Here is a 15581-nt window from a genome sequence, read left to right as displayed (position 1 = left end):
GTAAAATTTTGGTCGTTGAAGCGTACCTTTGTTTTTATAGTGTAGTGTATTCATATAAAATGTTGTTGTTAGTGAAATCTTAATATGGAATTAATTGATCGAAGTATCTGTACTTAAATAAATGAAATCTGTGTCAAATTTGCTAGCCTCTAATATAAATAATTCAGGAGTGAAGTAGACCACTCGCTAAATAGGAGAAGTGTCGAGTCATAAAACACACACACACACACACACACACACACACACACACACACACACACACACACACACAGGGGGAGAGACCTGTACTCCTGCATTGTGCCAGCTGGACATGACTGCTGCCGGGATTGCAATACTACTGGTGGACTGGGATGTGGGTTGTGTCAGGTATTGGTAGGTGGACAGAGAAAGAGGTGGGAGACATGAGGAGATGTTAGGAATGGGTAGCTAGCTGCTCTGATGGAGGGGGACGGATATGTACGCTAGACACGTGACACACAGGTACTGGAGCCAGTGAGGTGTATTCCACAATGCAGATTATATGGAGACGTGGACTGAGAGAGGTTAGCAGGAGAAAGGAAGGAGAAACTGTGTGGTAGATTGAGACTAGGAGCTTTATGGGGGTGAAAGATGTGGTGCAAGTGTAACTCCTATCTACCTGTATGTAGTACAGGAAAGCTGGTGCAGGAGGGAAGGATCCAGATGACACAGGTTGTGAATCAACCATTGAACTCAAGCATGTTGTGCTCAGCAATGTTTTTGCTACTGGGTGGTCAGCTTTGCTCTAGGCCATAGGGCGGTGGCCATTCAACATTAGACAGCTGGTCAGTTGTCATGTTAACATAAAATGCTGCGCAATAATGGCAACAGAGCAAAGTTGACCACCTAGTGACACAAAACGCTGCTGAGCACAATATGCTTGAGTTCAATGGCTGCTTCACGAGATACGCCATCTGATTTCTTCTCTCCAGTACAGTATTTCCTGAGCTGTATAGATGAGATTGTTCTTGCAACACATCCCTCCAGTAATCTTTCAGGACTCAATATGTGCTAACCCACTGTCCCCACATCCTCTCCTCAAGGATTTCCCATTCCTTTGTTCACTCAGCCCATCCCATCACCAATCCCTCTTCCTGCATCTTGTCCCTTTCTTCCTGTACATAAGTAATAAATGTGGAACAGTTTATTTACAGGCATATATCATTTTCGATTTCTAACAAAGCCTCAGATAGCTATTGACACTTATAAATATGAAAAGTCAGAATGTCATCTTTTACTTCCTGTGGTAAAATGTTTTCTTTCTGACTGATTAGCCACATTTGTAAATATTTATTGTATGGAACTGAAGTGTGTTGTGTACTTTCTTAATTGTAAAAATACCATCGTAACGGAAATATCTTTGTAATGGAATGTGGCTTGTAGTACATTTTCTTGCCTTTTTTATAATATTGCCATTGCTTACTACTGTATAATTTTTCTTCTCCTTTTACTTTTAGGTCGTTTGCTAAAGGCTTTTCAGATAGACTTCAACTGGTATCATCTTGCAAGCTGGGTGAATATAACTGAGCAGTGGCCGTTCCGAACATCATGGATTATATTGTATTATGATACTTACGAGGAATCACTTGATGATAATACATCTCTGAAGTCACTGTATGACAAGTAAGTATTGTTCTGACATTCTAATGACAGTGGTTGATTATCTGTTAGGAAATATGAATAGTTGGTAAGACTGAGAACATTGCTGAGATTTTGGATGAATCCTTCTTCAAAACTAACAGAATGCACATACATACAACTTCACAGCTGTATTGTCCCGTGCTGACTGCATTGTGATGGCACTGCAACTAGATGGGTTAGGTGTTGTCTCAGGTGGGGTAGGGTGGCTGAGGTAGGGAAAAGGAGGGGAAGTTGGGGAAGGGTGGCTGACAGATGGGAGAGAGAGAGAGAGAGAGAGAGAGAGTCAGCAAGGATGAGCTCATTTTGGCAGATGCAAGGGGAATTGCACATAGTCCACAATGATAAGGAATGGATTGGGAGGGAAGTAGAATGGACAAAGGGAAGACTGCAGAGAGGAGGGTAAGTGCAGGATGAATTACGGGGGGGGGGGGGGGGGGGGGGTCATAAGGGGAAGGAATGCTGGTGTTGGTATGGGAAGGGATTAGTGGAGTTGGGGTATAGAGGATTATAAAATCAAAGGATGTGTTACAGGGACTGTTCCCATTTGCATAATTCAGAGGATTTGACATTAGGGGTAGGACCCAGAAACTGTGGATTGTGATGTGAAACCACAGTTGAAGTGTTGCTTGTGGTGCTCAGCAGTGTGCTCCACCACTGGGTGATCAACTCTGCTGCTGACCACAGTTTCACTGTGCCCATTCACTCAAGCAGACATTGGTTGGTGGTCATAACCACATAAAATGCTGTGCAGGAGTTATTACAGAGGTGGGATATTATATTTATCCTTTGACAGGTGTGATACAGTAGGGTCTGTCTGTGACGGGGCTGGAGTAGGATGTGCTGGATGGATGCAGCAGACAGGTCTTGCATCTGGGTGTTCAAATGAATGTAGGTTGCAGTGGTTATGCAGAGATGAAAAGGCTTGTACAAGATAGAGCAGCACACACAAGCGCATCAGACCAGTTATTGAAAACAATGGTGTAATTCATAAGATATTTCACATGTACCATTTAATGTTTTACGTGAATACCAACAACTCAAGGAGCTAAACTCACTGTTGTAATTAGAATATGAAAAGCTAAAGAAAATTAGAAGAATATGGCAAGGCTGCTCACACATGTGAAGCAGTCTTGACAGTGCTGTCGCTACTACAGTCTTCCATGTGTAGGTCTCGTTCCTACAGTATTTACTCGAATCTAAGCCACATTTTTTCCGGTTTTTGTAATCCAAAAAACTGCCTGCGGCTTAGATTCGAATGCAAAGTAAGGGGAAATTCTGAAAAATGTTGGTAGGGGCCGCCACAACTAACTTCTACCATCGAATATATGTAGCGCTACACAGGCATACTTCGCAGGCACAAAGATAAATACTGACGCCAAAACCTCTGCATCAGTAAATAAATTTAAAAAAAAGAAAAAGCTGGAAGACGATCTTTTTTGTCCGCCTCGAGGTTTGGCCACTACATTTCCATACATTATCCAACGAACTAAATACAAATTCCGTATTGTTCATCTTCGACTGTCACAGCATTTCAATGTACTAGAAAATCCGACTAGCAAGACTGTTTGGGATGTTTGTCAATATGGCCAACTGTACGTTGTGAATTTTTTCCTACCTGTGAGAAGAGATGGTTTGCTAATAGGAATTTATGAATTGTGAATCACATGCAGTATTCTCTTCACCATAAGTATAATACGAATATAAACATTTTGCCATGTATTCTTTCGTGTTTGCTGCTATCTCATTTAAATCCTGTCTGCCTAATAAACTTCGAAACTAGAGTGAGACAACAGCAAACGCGGAAAAATATACATATCATGTCATGTTTATAATCGTATTATTCTTATGCTTAATAGTGATAAGTTAGAAATGAAGTACGGCAATTGACTAGACATTTAAATCTAAGATGACTCTAATTTCTGTGCAGAATGTAATGTACTAAAGAGACGTCTTCAAAGATTTTCAAACAGAGAGAAATTTTTGCTAAACTCTCATTCAGAATATCTTCCATCATACGCAGTCTATTATTTGGTTCTTGTTGATCATTATCAAAGAAAGCAGCAGTGTAAGTAACAACAAATAGCCGTCTCTTGCCATTGTTTCGCTTTTAAATTGTAAGCAGCGGTACCGTGCACAAAAGCAAGCCATGGCACGAGCGGTGACAGACCGTAAACACTCATTATCAGAATGCGACAAACAATGCAGTAATGCATTTTCAGCTTAGAGTGACATAAACACCTATAACAAAGAGAACGGCACTTATCGGATCAAAGAAAAATAATCAATCAATTCAAACCAGATGAAGCACTTGAAAAAGGAAGGGTATCCGTATAAATATGAACGGAGCATCTGACGCGTAGCAATGACTACTTGGTAAAGCTTAACTGCTAAGCTTAAGACTCGAACCGAACTACTGCAGTTGTATCGTCATTCATTCGACCTAAATCGTGTCTCACATTACAATGGACCAACTTTGTTTCGATTTGGAAGTGCGGCCTAAGACTTTTATCTCCCCTTGAATTTCGAGTCTCAAATTTCAGGTGCGGCTCAGATTCGGGAAATTTTTTTGTCCTTGATTTCGAGTCTCATTTTTCAGGTGCGGCTTAGATTCGAGTGTGGCTTAGATTCGAGTAAATACAGTAATCCACGGTTTGAAATGAGCTTCTCATGCCTTCTGCATGTGTACATATTGCTGCTAATTTATTTTTTCCTAGGTAATACTTTTCTTCTGGAGTAATAATTTTTAAGATCGAAAAAATATAAGTATTCTTGTTGCATATATTGCCAATATTATGTTTATGTATTCATTTTGAAATAAAGGAAGTTGCTAACATATATTGCTCTTCCTTTGGGGGAAATGTGATGCAGCAAGTGAAGAAGGCATGAGACAAGACAAATTAACCTTGAGTGGTAGAAGAGGTTGGGAGCACAACCAAGGTACCCAACATAAGTGTAAGAGACTAGTATAGAGATGAAACTGGTGCTTCAGAAATGAGATGCAGAGGATTAAATGCTATAGAAAATACAATAGAAAAATAATTTAGTGTAGTCAAACTTGTAAATCAAGTCTGTCATTGGAGTTTACGTTAAATGTTGCTTAATTATATAATGCTGCATGGCATGTCCTGATGTGTACTGAGAACTGTCAATATAGGTGAAATGTCAGTTGCTGTTCATATAATCTACACACAAGCTGATAAATGAGCAGAAGCTATCGCAGGTCTGATCTGTCAGATTTTGAAAAACTATCTGGCTCTGAAGGTGTGTAAGTGTGTACAGCAGAAAGTTAACTAGTACATTAAAATGTTGTATCTCAAGGAGAGTCGTTCTGTTTGTGTTATGTTTACAAATTTTGGGATTGTTGAGAGAAGGAAATGACAGAAAGTCTGTGCTGTGCAGTAGGTAATAGTCCATGCTTTTGAACAGCATTGTTTTTGTAAGATGTACGTCATTCAGTTTACAGTAACAGAATCACTAAAAGTTTCATGAGTTATGGATTAGTTAGCCATAATGGTCAATTAATTGGCTACTGTGAAATATGTAATACAGTAAAGTGCTGTTCAGTGTCCTATCTACCTTATTTGGTTTTCTCATTAATAATATTTTTCGTTGTTTCAGAGTTCGCCCTCAAATTCCAATTTCAAAGGATGTAGAACCATTATTGGAACTGGACAGAGATGAGAAGAAATTTGATATATTCCTGACTTACCATCGAAATACTTTGCTAGTTAGCGACATGAAAGTATTTTTGCCATTCACAATCAATTTGGATCCCTACATAAAGAAAGTAATTAAAGGTTTGTATGATGATAACAAAAAATTAATATATTTTGTTTATTTATGAGTGTGTCACATACAGCATCTGTGTTGCATCTGATTCTGGCTTGCATTAACAGAAGATCAACAAAACATGGATGACACTGGATTACAGTTTGGATCATCATTTGCTGCAAAATCTCCACCCCCACAAATACCAGTTGCACAGCAGCACTCAATGTGGTCATCACCACAGTGGGCAACTGCCAACAAAACATCCTTACTTAGAAGACAGGTGAGCACCTTTATCAGTTTTAGTGTACTTCAACAATACACTGAAAAATGGATCTGTTGATTTCCTTATGACATTCAAAACATTGTTATGTTTCTCTGTTGGTTGCAAGTGTAATAATACAAATGTAGAATATTTGGGGTGTTGCAAAAGAGACGGAAAGTTCTGTGGAATGCTGTCACATAAATTTTGGAACAGTCAGTGACACATGCCATGGGTTGAGTTTAATAATAATTATTGGACTTGAAATTCTGAAAGCCTTATGAGCTAGTTAATGTGGTGGGAAGGAATTATAATATTTAATCTGTTGTGATGTTGCGCAACTATTTCATGTTCTCAAGTCATACCAAAATTGTAATTAATTAAAAGGTATTTTACTGTAGGCTACAAATAGCTTTTCATTTTACGGTGCCGGTGCCTAATGATCTTGTTTTCCTAATGAGACATCCTTTCATACTGTAGAGACCTATTGGACGAAGTGCTTCTGTGCAATCGAATTATGCACCTGCACCAGTTGTTAGCTGGCCACAGGGGTGGATGACATTGCAGGAACCTATGCCTCATCCTCCATTGTTACAGCAACCATCAGTCTGTCCACCATTGACCATAGGTCGAAGTTTTCCTGTAAGTTGTCATTCTGGAACTTTATCTTAATAATTTTTTGTAATTAGAAATCTCAAATTCTCTTGCTACATTTGAAAGAAAATAAACTAGTTTGACTATCTCAAGTAATATTTCTCTTTTTATTTTATTTTATTTTATTTTTTTCAGGAAGAAGTTCTGGAGAACAAACTTTCGGGTTTAACTGTTGATGGAGTTTGCAGTCTTTTAGCTAAAATTGAAGATCTCAGTACTCCTTCTGTTTCAAAATATGCTAATGTAATTCGTGATAACAATATAAATGGTAGAGTTTTACTGCACTGTGATCTGGAGGAGCTTAAAAAGGTGCATATTGAACTAAATTGTTTTACATTTGTTGTTCTATGTTTAAGAACTAAATTATGGGTTTCAGTCTTTCACTATGGTGTGTGATAGTGAAGTTGACATACCTATATTACTGAACACAATGAAATAAAGTTTAATGTTTTCTGTGGATGAAGAAAATCAGAAGGAATCAAATAATTTAAAAATTGTAACAGATAATAAAATTTGAAATCATGAAAGCTCAGCTTTGAATGTATATAAGAATTTCTTCTTAATATGAAATTTGCAACATATACAGCAATCATTGTGCTTCTAACAACCCTTCACTTGTATAGGGTAAAAGTAAATAATTGTAGCTCTTTGTGTCCTCTGTTTTTCTTTAACTTTCATTTTAAAATATTATTATTTTATCAATTGAAGGTTCTCCAAATGTCATTTGGTGATTGGGAGTTGTTTAGAATGCTCATTGTTTCACTAAGGGAAACTGAATTTTATGGGCCAAATCAACAAGAGGAACTAACTTCAAAGAATGTCAGGTTTTCTGTACCAACCAGACAGTTCATGCCACCTTCACAGGAGAGGAAAGGCAAGTGTAAAAAAAGGAGAAACTGCAATTTATTTTATATCAGTACTGAAACATTCATTTAAATGTTAACTTTATAATGCTCTTCTTTTAGGTCTTAGCTCAAAGCAGGCGGGTTCACTTGAAAAAGAAAAATCTTCTTCACGAAGCGAGAGCCGCACAGCAAGCAAACAGACTGTGATGGAGAAACAGGCAAGCATTGACATTATCTTGTTGTCTTTCCTAATGAGTTGACTTAATGTAAAGTTCTCGGGCTTCCAGTCAGTGTATTCATTATTGCATCATTGAGCCATTTCAATGCACTCATCCAATTGCAAAACCAAGAACTTTGTATGAAGCAAGCATTTATTTAAATTCACTTCTTAATGAATAAAGAAGAGGAAGCTTCTTTTCTTCCTTGCAGACATTCGGAAGCTTTTGTAAAATCAATGCTGTTTTACAAATTAAATTATTCTCTCTATATTATTATAATTGCAATTATGGAATGACAAAGACAAAAAAGAAAAATGAGTAGGAGGAGAAGAAAAAAAGTGTTTACATACTTGGACTACAATGTTGGGCAGCATACTGGATATTAGATCCTTCTTTTTATGAGATCAATTTTGGTTTCCATTTTTCAACTGATGTAATTATCTCATGTGTGACCTTACACTCTTTTTATCTACCTGTTAGCCAGAAATGGAAAATACTTATCGAAATTCTTTCATTCTCTGTACATAATCACACCATTTGTTGCTGTTATCTTAAACCTTCTCCAAACTCCAAATGTTCAGCAATTGCTGCCCACCAGCTTTTTTACTTTAGTTATTATTGTGTCTGCTAAAGGGCTGTTTGCAGGAATTAAACTTCCACAGCCTGTATTTGGCTTTTGTCTTATGCTTTTTTTTGGTGCTTTTCTATCTTACAGACATTGAAGGAACACAAATGTTTTCATAAAATTTCCTTACTTTGTCTTTCAAGAAGTCCCGGCCCCCTCTCCCCATTCACCATTCTTTTAGTGCTCACACATATATATACTAAATTTCTGAGTTTACAGTCAATATGTCCTCTTTGGATAATACACCTGACATGCTCAGACTTTTCATTTCTCACATATTGTAATCATGTAATGCACTGTTGATGTGCTTCATATGCATTAGCCCTTATCTTCTATTCCAAAATTATGGTGGTGCGTTCACCTTGAACAAATGAAATCTAGTTTCATTCTTGGTCAGCATAGAAATATTCAATTATTGAAGGAACTTTGATTTTTGTTCAGATGCTAGTATCTGTGCAGCTTGGTTGGTGTTAATGTGTACTATATGGGGCGTCGGAGATAATGTTACAAACTGTCAGGATTGATGGAGAAAGGTAAATGTGTCAAATTGAGGTAATGGACCCTGGTCTGGAAATGATTCAGTCAAAATTTATAACCGAAAATCATTTTGATACCTCTGACAGTGGATCACTTCTGCTGCTATTTCTCTGCTTTTCTGTATTTGGTAGGGTAGTATATTGGATGCACATAATTACTAGCCAGTTTCACTGAGATCAATTTGTTGTAGAATCTAGGAACTTATTTTGTGTTCAGACCTTTCTAAACTCTGAGAAGCTCATCTGCAGAAACCAGCATGGTTTCAGGAAACAGCGGTCATGCGAGACACAGCTGGCCCTCTTTGTGCATGACATACAACAGTAATTTCTGCACTGTCGCTTGTTCCAACAAGTGCTTGCTTACGGTCTATCCGATGAGACATGCGGTTGGATACAAAGTTTTATAACAGACAGGGAGCAGTATGTCGTCCTGAATGGGGTAACTACCACAGAAATAAGTGTAACTTCAGGTGTGCCCCAGGGCAGTGTAATAGATCCACTGCTTTTTATAATTTACTTAAACGTTGTGGTTGATTATATTGACAGTGGCATTAGATGATGATGGTGTACTCTACAGGAAAGTACTATCACACGAAAGTTGTGAACAAATCAGTTTGGCTTCGTAGAAAATTAATGCGTGGTGTAATGACTGGCAGTTATCTCTCAATATTAGTAAGTGTAACCTACTGTGTATACCAAGGTGAAAATCCCCGTTAATGTAAGAGTACAAAATAGATTTCCAGTCTTTGGAAGCAGTAACATCCGTCAGGTATCTGGGTGTGACTATTTGAAATGATCTCAAACGGAATAATCGGATTAAACAAGTGAGGGTAAGGCAAACTCTAGATTGCGGTTTATTGGCAGAATCCTAAAGCGATGCAATCCTTCAGCAAAGGAAGTAGCTTACAATACGTTAATTCGTCCAGTCTTAGAGTATTGTTCGTCTGTAAAGGACCCTTACCAGTTGGGTCTGATTCAAGAGATTGAGAAGGTCCAAAGAAGAGCAGCAAGGCATGTGACTGGTACATTTAGCCATCGCGAGAGCGTTACAAATCTCATAGAATGTTTGTAGTGGGACACACTTGCAGATAGACGGCACGCTAAATGGAAGGGACTGCTCACTAAATTCCAAAATCCAATCTTCACCGATGATGTAGAGCATATATTGTTACCACCAACTTTCAAATCGCGCAATGATCATTATTCAAAGATAAGGGAAATTAGAGCTTGTACTGAGGCATTCAGACAGTCGTTTTCCCCTTGCGCGATCGGTGAGTGGAACAGAGGGGGGGGGGGGGGGAATATGACTTTTAGTGCAAATTGTGCCCTCCACCACACATTGCTTGGTGGCTACCGGAATATATATGTAGGTGTAGGTGTATTATGGACCAAAACAAGAAAAAATTATTAACTAAACATGGGCTCTAAAAATCCACATATCTTATGAGCTGTGAACACTTGTTTAATAGAAGAAATGTGTTTCACAATAACAAAGATGAACAAGTGCTTTTAGCACTTCAGGTATCCGCTGTAGAGCCTATGTTTGCAGAACATTTTTTTCTTGTGTTGGTCCATATTATTTCTTCTTGGAATATGAAAAGCAAAGATCTTGCAGTAGAAGATGTCAGATAGCAGAAAGATTTTCAATGACATTTTACTCGATGTTGCCGAACAATGGTTCCTTACCTCAGGTTAATAAATTTACCCTTCTCCAGCATCCCTGAAAGTCTGTAACATCATCACAAAACAACTTGTCTGCGAAATATATTAAATGTTAGTGAGTAGTGGCCTCGACTTTCCTCATCATAATATTTAACATTATCATGGAGTACTACAGTTTAGAGCAGAGTGCTAAACTTAGAACAGTTATGTTGTGTGGTAGGGTGAGAATTGGTGTAGTTTAAATGGTAGAAGGACTGGATTCAATTGTGTGTAATTCAATAAGCCAGTTGTGTAAGTATAAACTGATAAGCAGTAAATGATGTAGTGTAAAAAATGCATTTATGGACTCATTTTGGGTTCTGAAGTGTAAAAATTGCTAGTACTTCAAAGTAGGTGTTCTGTTTCTTTTTTTTCCATATTTTTTAGTATTGATTTAAATCAGTGCTAATGCTACTGCAATTCTTAAATGCCTCCCAATTTGGAATCTGCAGTATCAGGTAAATACTAATGTATACTTTTTTAAAAGTATTTTTAAGTACACAAAATCAGACAATGTTAATATGAACGTTAAAACTTAGACTTTGAAAGGAAACCCCATTCAAACTATAGAAAGTTATTGTTTCTCCATTAACGTTGTATGGATGCCAAAGCTGGACTCTTAACTTTTGACCAAATAAGACAAACTGACTTGTCTGAAATGAGATTTCTCCACTTTGTAACAGAACACTTGTTTCTAGCTCATGAGAAGAACATTGATATTTGACAGGAATTAAATGTGAAGTCAATTGCAGATCTTATTAATGAATACAGAGTAAAATAGAGGGATTGTGCTAAATGTGAGAAAGGGAGTTGAAGATTGATTTGCACAACAATCTCATTAAAAAACAAAATACTGGCCACATTTAAAAAGAGGGTGTTAGTAGTTTTAAAGCAGAACAGGCCAATAGGTCTAAAACATGACATCGGCAATGATGACGATAATGATTATAGTTTTTGCTCAAGTCCTATTTGTGTGTGTGTGTGTGTGTGTGTGTGTGTGTGTGAGAGAGAGAGAGAGAGAGAGAGAGAGAGAGAGAGAGAGAGAGAGAGAGAGAGAGACAGAGACAGAGACATAAATAAGGAAACCATGTAAATGTAACCATTCGACAGCTTAAGTAATTGAACCAGAGCCACATGTCAGCAAAGGTCTCACACCCCTGGTCTAGTGCATGATACAGTGTATTACCTATTCATCCATGAAGTATATTGAGCAATTTGTGTTAATAGGAACAGTGTGCAAAGTGGTGATGCAAAAATGAGTTTGTGGCTGTATATAGGTTTTAGCACTAGATTTGGCTTAATTTCCAATGAGGAAATATTACATTCTTTTACACACACACACACACACACACACACACACACACACACACACACACACACACACACATGAAGCAATTGGACTGTGAGATGGCCTTTGGTGTAAAATAGTCAGTTTAGGAGTTTTTGTATTGAGGACAATAGAAGATAAAGCCGGGTTGATCAGCAAAAGAAATATGCTGAAGGGTTGACTCATAATCTGAACATTGCTGGATAGGGAAATGTGTTTTTGAAATCTGTAAAAGAGGCAGGAAAACAAATGAGTCAGGGAAGAAACCACAATGACAATGAAATAGAGATGGGCGCGACATATTACTTGGTGAATAGGTGTTAAATGATAAGGAAAATCTTTACTTGATTCCAGGACATACGAAAAGACTAAGAAAGTGGTTAGATGGCATCAGAAAGTACATAGGTGACTATATATAAGTGAATAGCTTAATACATGGACAAATCTTGAGAGAGTAAACACATCTTTTGTTATTCGTGTGTAACAAGTGACTTTACATGTCATGCAGGCTGCAACACTACTAACACATATTTGCAAGTGGCTATTTATATTCTTGTTTGATTGATATTTACTCTCTTTGTTAAATGAAGGAAGCAGGGATCATTTTTATTGTAACTAGAGTTCATTAATATGACTTGTAATCATCAATATATGCTCACACTTAGGTGACACTCGAGGAGCAAATGATCTGTGGTGCACTGCAGACCTTAAATGAGGAAGCATGTGAAGATGTTTTGGATGAAACAGAAGCTCCACAAGAACCAGGTGAGTTTACTGTCGTCACGCTGTTCGACCCTGTTCAAGAGAAGCCAACAGTCAGCACATGGGCCGAAAACTCCATCCTCTGAATGCTCTCAGCAGCTGAATCACCAGTGGTTCTTCATATCTAAATAGTTCCATTTGAATATCATTGCACATTGTTGCGTGCTGGAAAAAAATGAGCAATGTTATTCAAATGGAGTTGTTTAGAATCTCAGACCGGACCTATGAAGACATCAGCATGTTCCTGGAGACATCTTTTGGATGAAGACACAGTATTAAATATAGCATTATATTTTTCATAACTTGTAGTTTTCTGAATGTTTTAGAATGTATACAAATTCAGTAATATTATATTCATTTATAAAATGTTCTTCAGTATAGTACAAATTACAGTACAAAGTTAAATTATGAACTTTCATCTGTGTGATTATATAAATATTTACATCAGCATACTGGCATTGCAAAATTTATTGTTAAATTAGTGTTATGAATTCAAAGAGCATGTAAGGGTTAGCAAAGCAGAACATACGTTGTTATGCAAGGTGTTCCCATCCTCATTTCTTTCCTCACTAGTATTGAAATGCTTACTATTTGTGTTAAAAATATGACAATGTAGTATCAGATATGATATATACTGTTTTATACAAAAGCAATCTTATGGCAGATTATAGACTTCTTTAAATGTCTTAATTTAATGTGAGAACTCAGAACCCTAAGAAAGAAAGGATTTTAAACTAAAGTAAATTAACATTGTTATTTGTGAACAGACTTTTTACAATAATGATGCATCTGTATGTAAACTGTAACTAATGAAAGGTATTTAAATATGCATTTATCATATGAACATTATTACTGAAGCATGAAGAATAAAATATTTAACACATTGCATGTGCTTACTACTGAACTATTATGCATGGTAAGAACATACCTTTGAAACCTGCCCCACTTAAATTATATTTTGTTGTAGTAGTTACATTTGATTTGCTTGTGGCTAAAAGCAAAGCATCTGGGAAAAGCATTTGGAGAGTATTACTAAATTATTGATAACTGACTCTGCAACACATTCTTTTTGGGTCATTGTTTCATTTCTGTGCACACTTCAGCTTAGTAACACAAAGCATTTTGAGAAAGTAATTTTCTGTTTTGCTGTACCAACACATTTGTTGCTTTTTAGTAATTACAAATTAAGCTTGTTTTATAATTGCTTGTAATTTGCAATTATCTTCCACCTTTGAAATGCCTGCTTTCGGGGCATGTATGTTCCTGCAATTAATGAAAACTGCTTTTATCAACATATTCTTAGATTGTTAACAAATGAGGTTGAAACTATACAGTACTTTAGATGTTAGTGAAAAATGCTGGCATACACTTTCTGTATTTTTAGCGTAGGCTCTTAACAAAAAGAAACTCGACGTGAGACATGTTCATAAAATATATGATTTCTTGTCCTAAATCTAAAACAAAATTGTGGACACACTATATATTGCAGTGACAGCATTTCCTCTTTATTTTACAAGTTTACTACTTGTTTCTCAAAAAATTGAGAGGATTATGCCCTACAGATAGATATTGTTTTTGACAAATAACTGGCAACTTAAAAACTTTTAGTCTACAAATTCCATTAACTGGTTGATCTATAAGAAGAATTATAACCTCTTTTCAGTAATTAATTTTAAATACACAAAGAGTGACTTGGTGCAGGTACTCATTTTGGAAACCTGTTTTAATTTTATTTACTGAACATAGAAAAGTTTTTGCTTGAGGTAAATGTGCAGAAATGCAAATTTAAGATTTTCACAGCTACTGGCGTAGGATAATGGAAGTGAAATTTTCTCATCTGAAGTCTTCAGCATGCTGATAAGTTTCTTTCCTTACCAATTATATCTATCTTCAAAATACAGACCATTTGCAAGATACAATTATCATGAAATAGTTTCATAAAATTTCTTAATTTCTGATATTCTGTTTATGACAAAAAACAGGATATCTCAGAAAAAAATGTGGGTTCTTTTAATGCTTGATGTGGGAAATCACACATGCTTCATGGGAGTGTTCTTTGTCCGTTTGACCAGTTAGTATAACTATTTAGTTGGTTAAGTAAGATAAAAGTATTTTTATTTTGAGGAACTATATTTGGTTCTTAAATTTTTCCCAATTCCATCATAAGTGTTATGAATTCTGCAAGTGTTCATTTTTGCATCAGAATAACAGGGTTCTTATCTCCTTTGTTTATTGGCAAATAATAGAAACAAAACAGTGCCGATATTGGAACTCTATGGACTAGGGTAGACCAAACATTTTAGACCAAACTTTCAGGAATTTATAACTCTGCCACAGATGGAGAGCTTAAAGAGATGGAAGAAGGTAAAAGGTGCTGTAGAAAAGGAGAAATCGCCACATTTCATGGCTTAGTAATGACACAAGGTACATTTAAGAGAAGAATTAGTTATGTAGCTGTAAATTTTCATACTTCTCTTTACCACCTCATGTCTTTTCTTTCCCTTAGATGAAACCTCCCTTTTAATCTCACAATTCATAAATTTGTTGGTGATGTGTTTGTCAGCATTGCCCCATTGTCACTGTTCTTTTTGGAAGTATATTGTTGATATTCCTCTTCTGTCTAAAGTGTTGTTAATATTTATTTTCTGCTTTCACTTTAGATTGGTCCTTCAGTACTTTTAGATACTGTTATTGTGTCAGAACTGTTCTACGGTATTCAAGTTACACAAAACATGCTTAATGAAATAAGAAAACAATAAAAGGAGAATGGAATAGAACACTTTTCAGCCTTTAACAAAAATATGCCGCATTAACCCTACTGGACTGTTCAGAAGTCTTCCAAGGCTTACTGAACAAGGAATCAGGGAAGTGGTACAGCTCTTTGTGATTCGCAACATTGCCATGGTATTTGAAGGTTCTAGAAACCCTAATTACAAAGGCTTCAGGTTTCAGATTGGAGATTAGATTAGTACTTGTTCCATAGTTCATGAATACGACACTTCGTAATGGTGTGGAACGTGACAGGTTAATAAAAGGTGTCTGTACAAGATATTACATTAAAAAAACTATTACGTGACACTTAATATATATTTTTTTGGTGTGTGGGGGGGAGGGGGGGGGGGGGGAATTACCCACTTACCATATCCAAAAATTCATCTAATGAGTAGAAGGAGTTGCCATTCAGAAATTCTTTTAATTTCCTTTTACATACTATATGGTTATCT

The 15581-nt window shown here is 36.6% G+C and overlaps 1 protein-coding gene across 8 annotated transcripts in view; it reads left to right on the top strand.

The window, feature by feature from the left end:
* Positions 1-15581, top strand: part of LOC126350130 (kinase D-interacting substrate of 220 kDa) — a 372816-nt gene that overhangs the window by 322918 nt on the left and 34317 nt on the right. For all 8 annotated transcript variants that reach the window (XM_050002494.1, XM_050002491.1, XM_050002489.1 and 5 more), the window contains 8 exons: positions 1476-1641; positions 5278-5456; positions 5556-5710; positions 6170-6331; positions 6479-6652; positions 7052-7217; positions 7309-7406; positions 12261-12360. In XM_050002494.1, coding sequence (XP_049858451.1) covers positions 1476-1641; positions 5278-5456; positions 5556-5710; positions 6170-6331; positions 6479-6652; positions 7052-7217; positions 7309-7406; positions 12261-12360 — 1200 coding nt within the window. The remainder of the gene's footprint in view (positions 1-1475; positions 1642-5277; positions 5457-5555; positions 5711-6169; positions 6332-6478; positions 6653-7051; positions 7218-7308; positions 7407-12260; positions 12361-15581) is intronic.

Source organism: Schistocerca gregaria, chromosome 1, assembly GCF_023897955.1.
Source record: "Schistocerca gregaria isolate iqSchGreg1 chromosome 1, iqSchGreg1.2, whole genome shotgun sequence".
NCBI lineage: Eukaryota > Metazoa > Arthropoda > Insecta > Orthoptera > Acrididae > Schistocerca > Schistocerca gregaria.
Note: the sequence above shows the minus strand (reverse complement) of the source record. Positions and strands in the feature narration are given on the sequence as shown.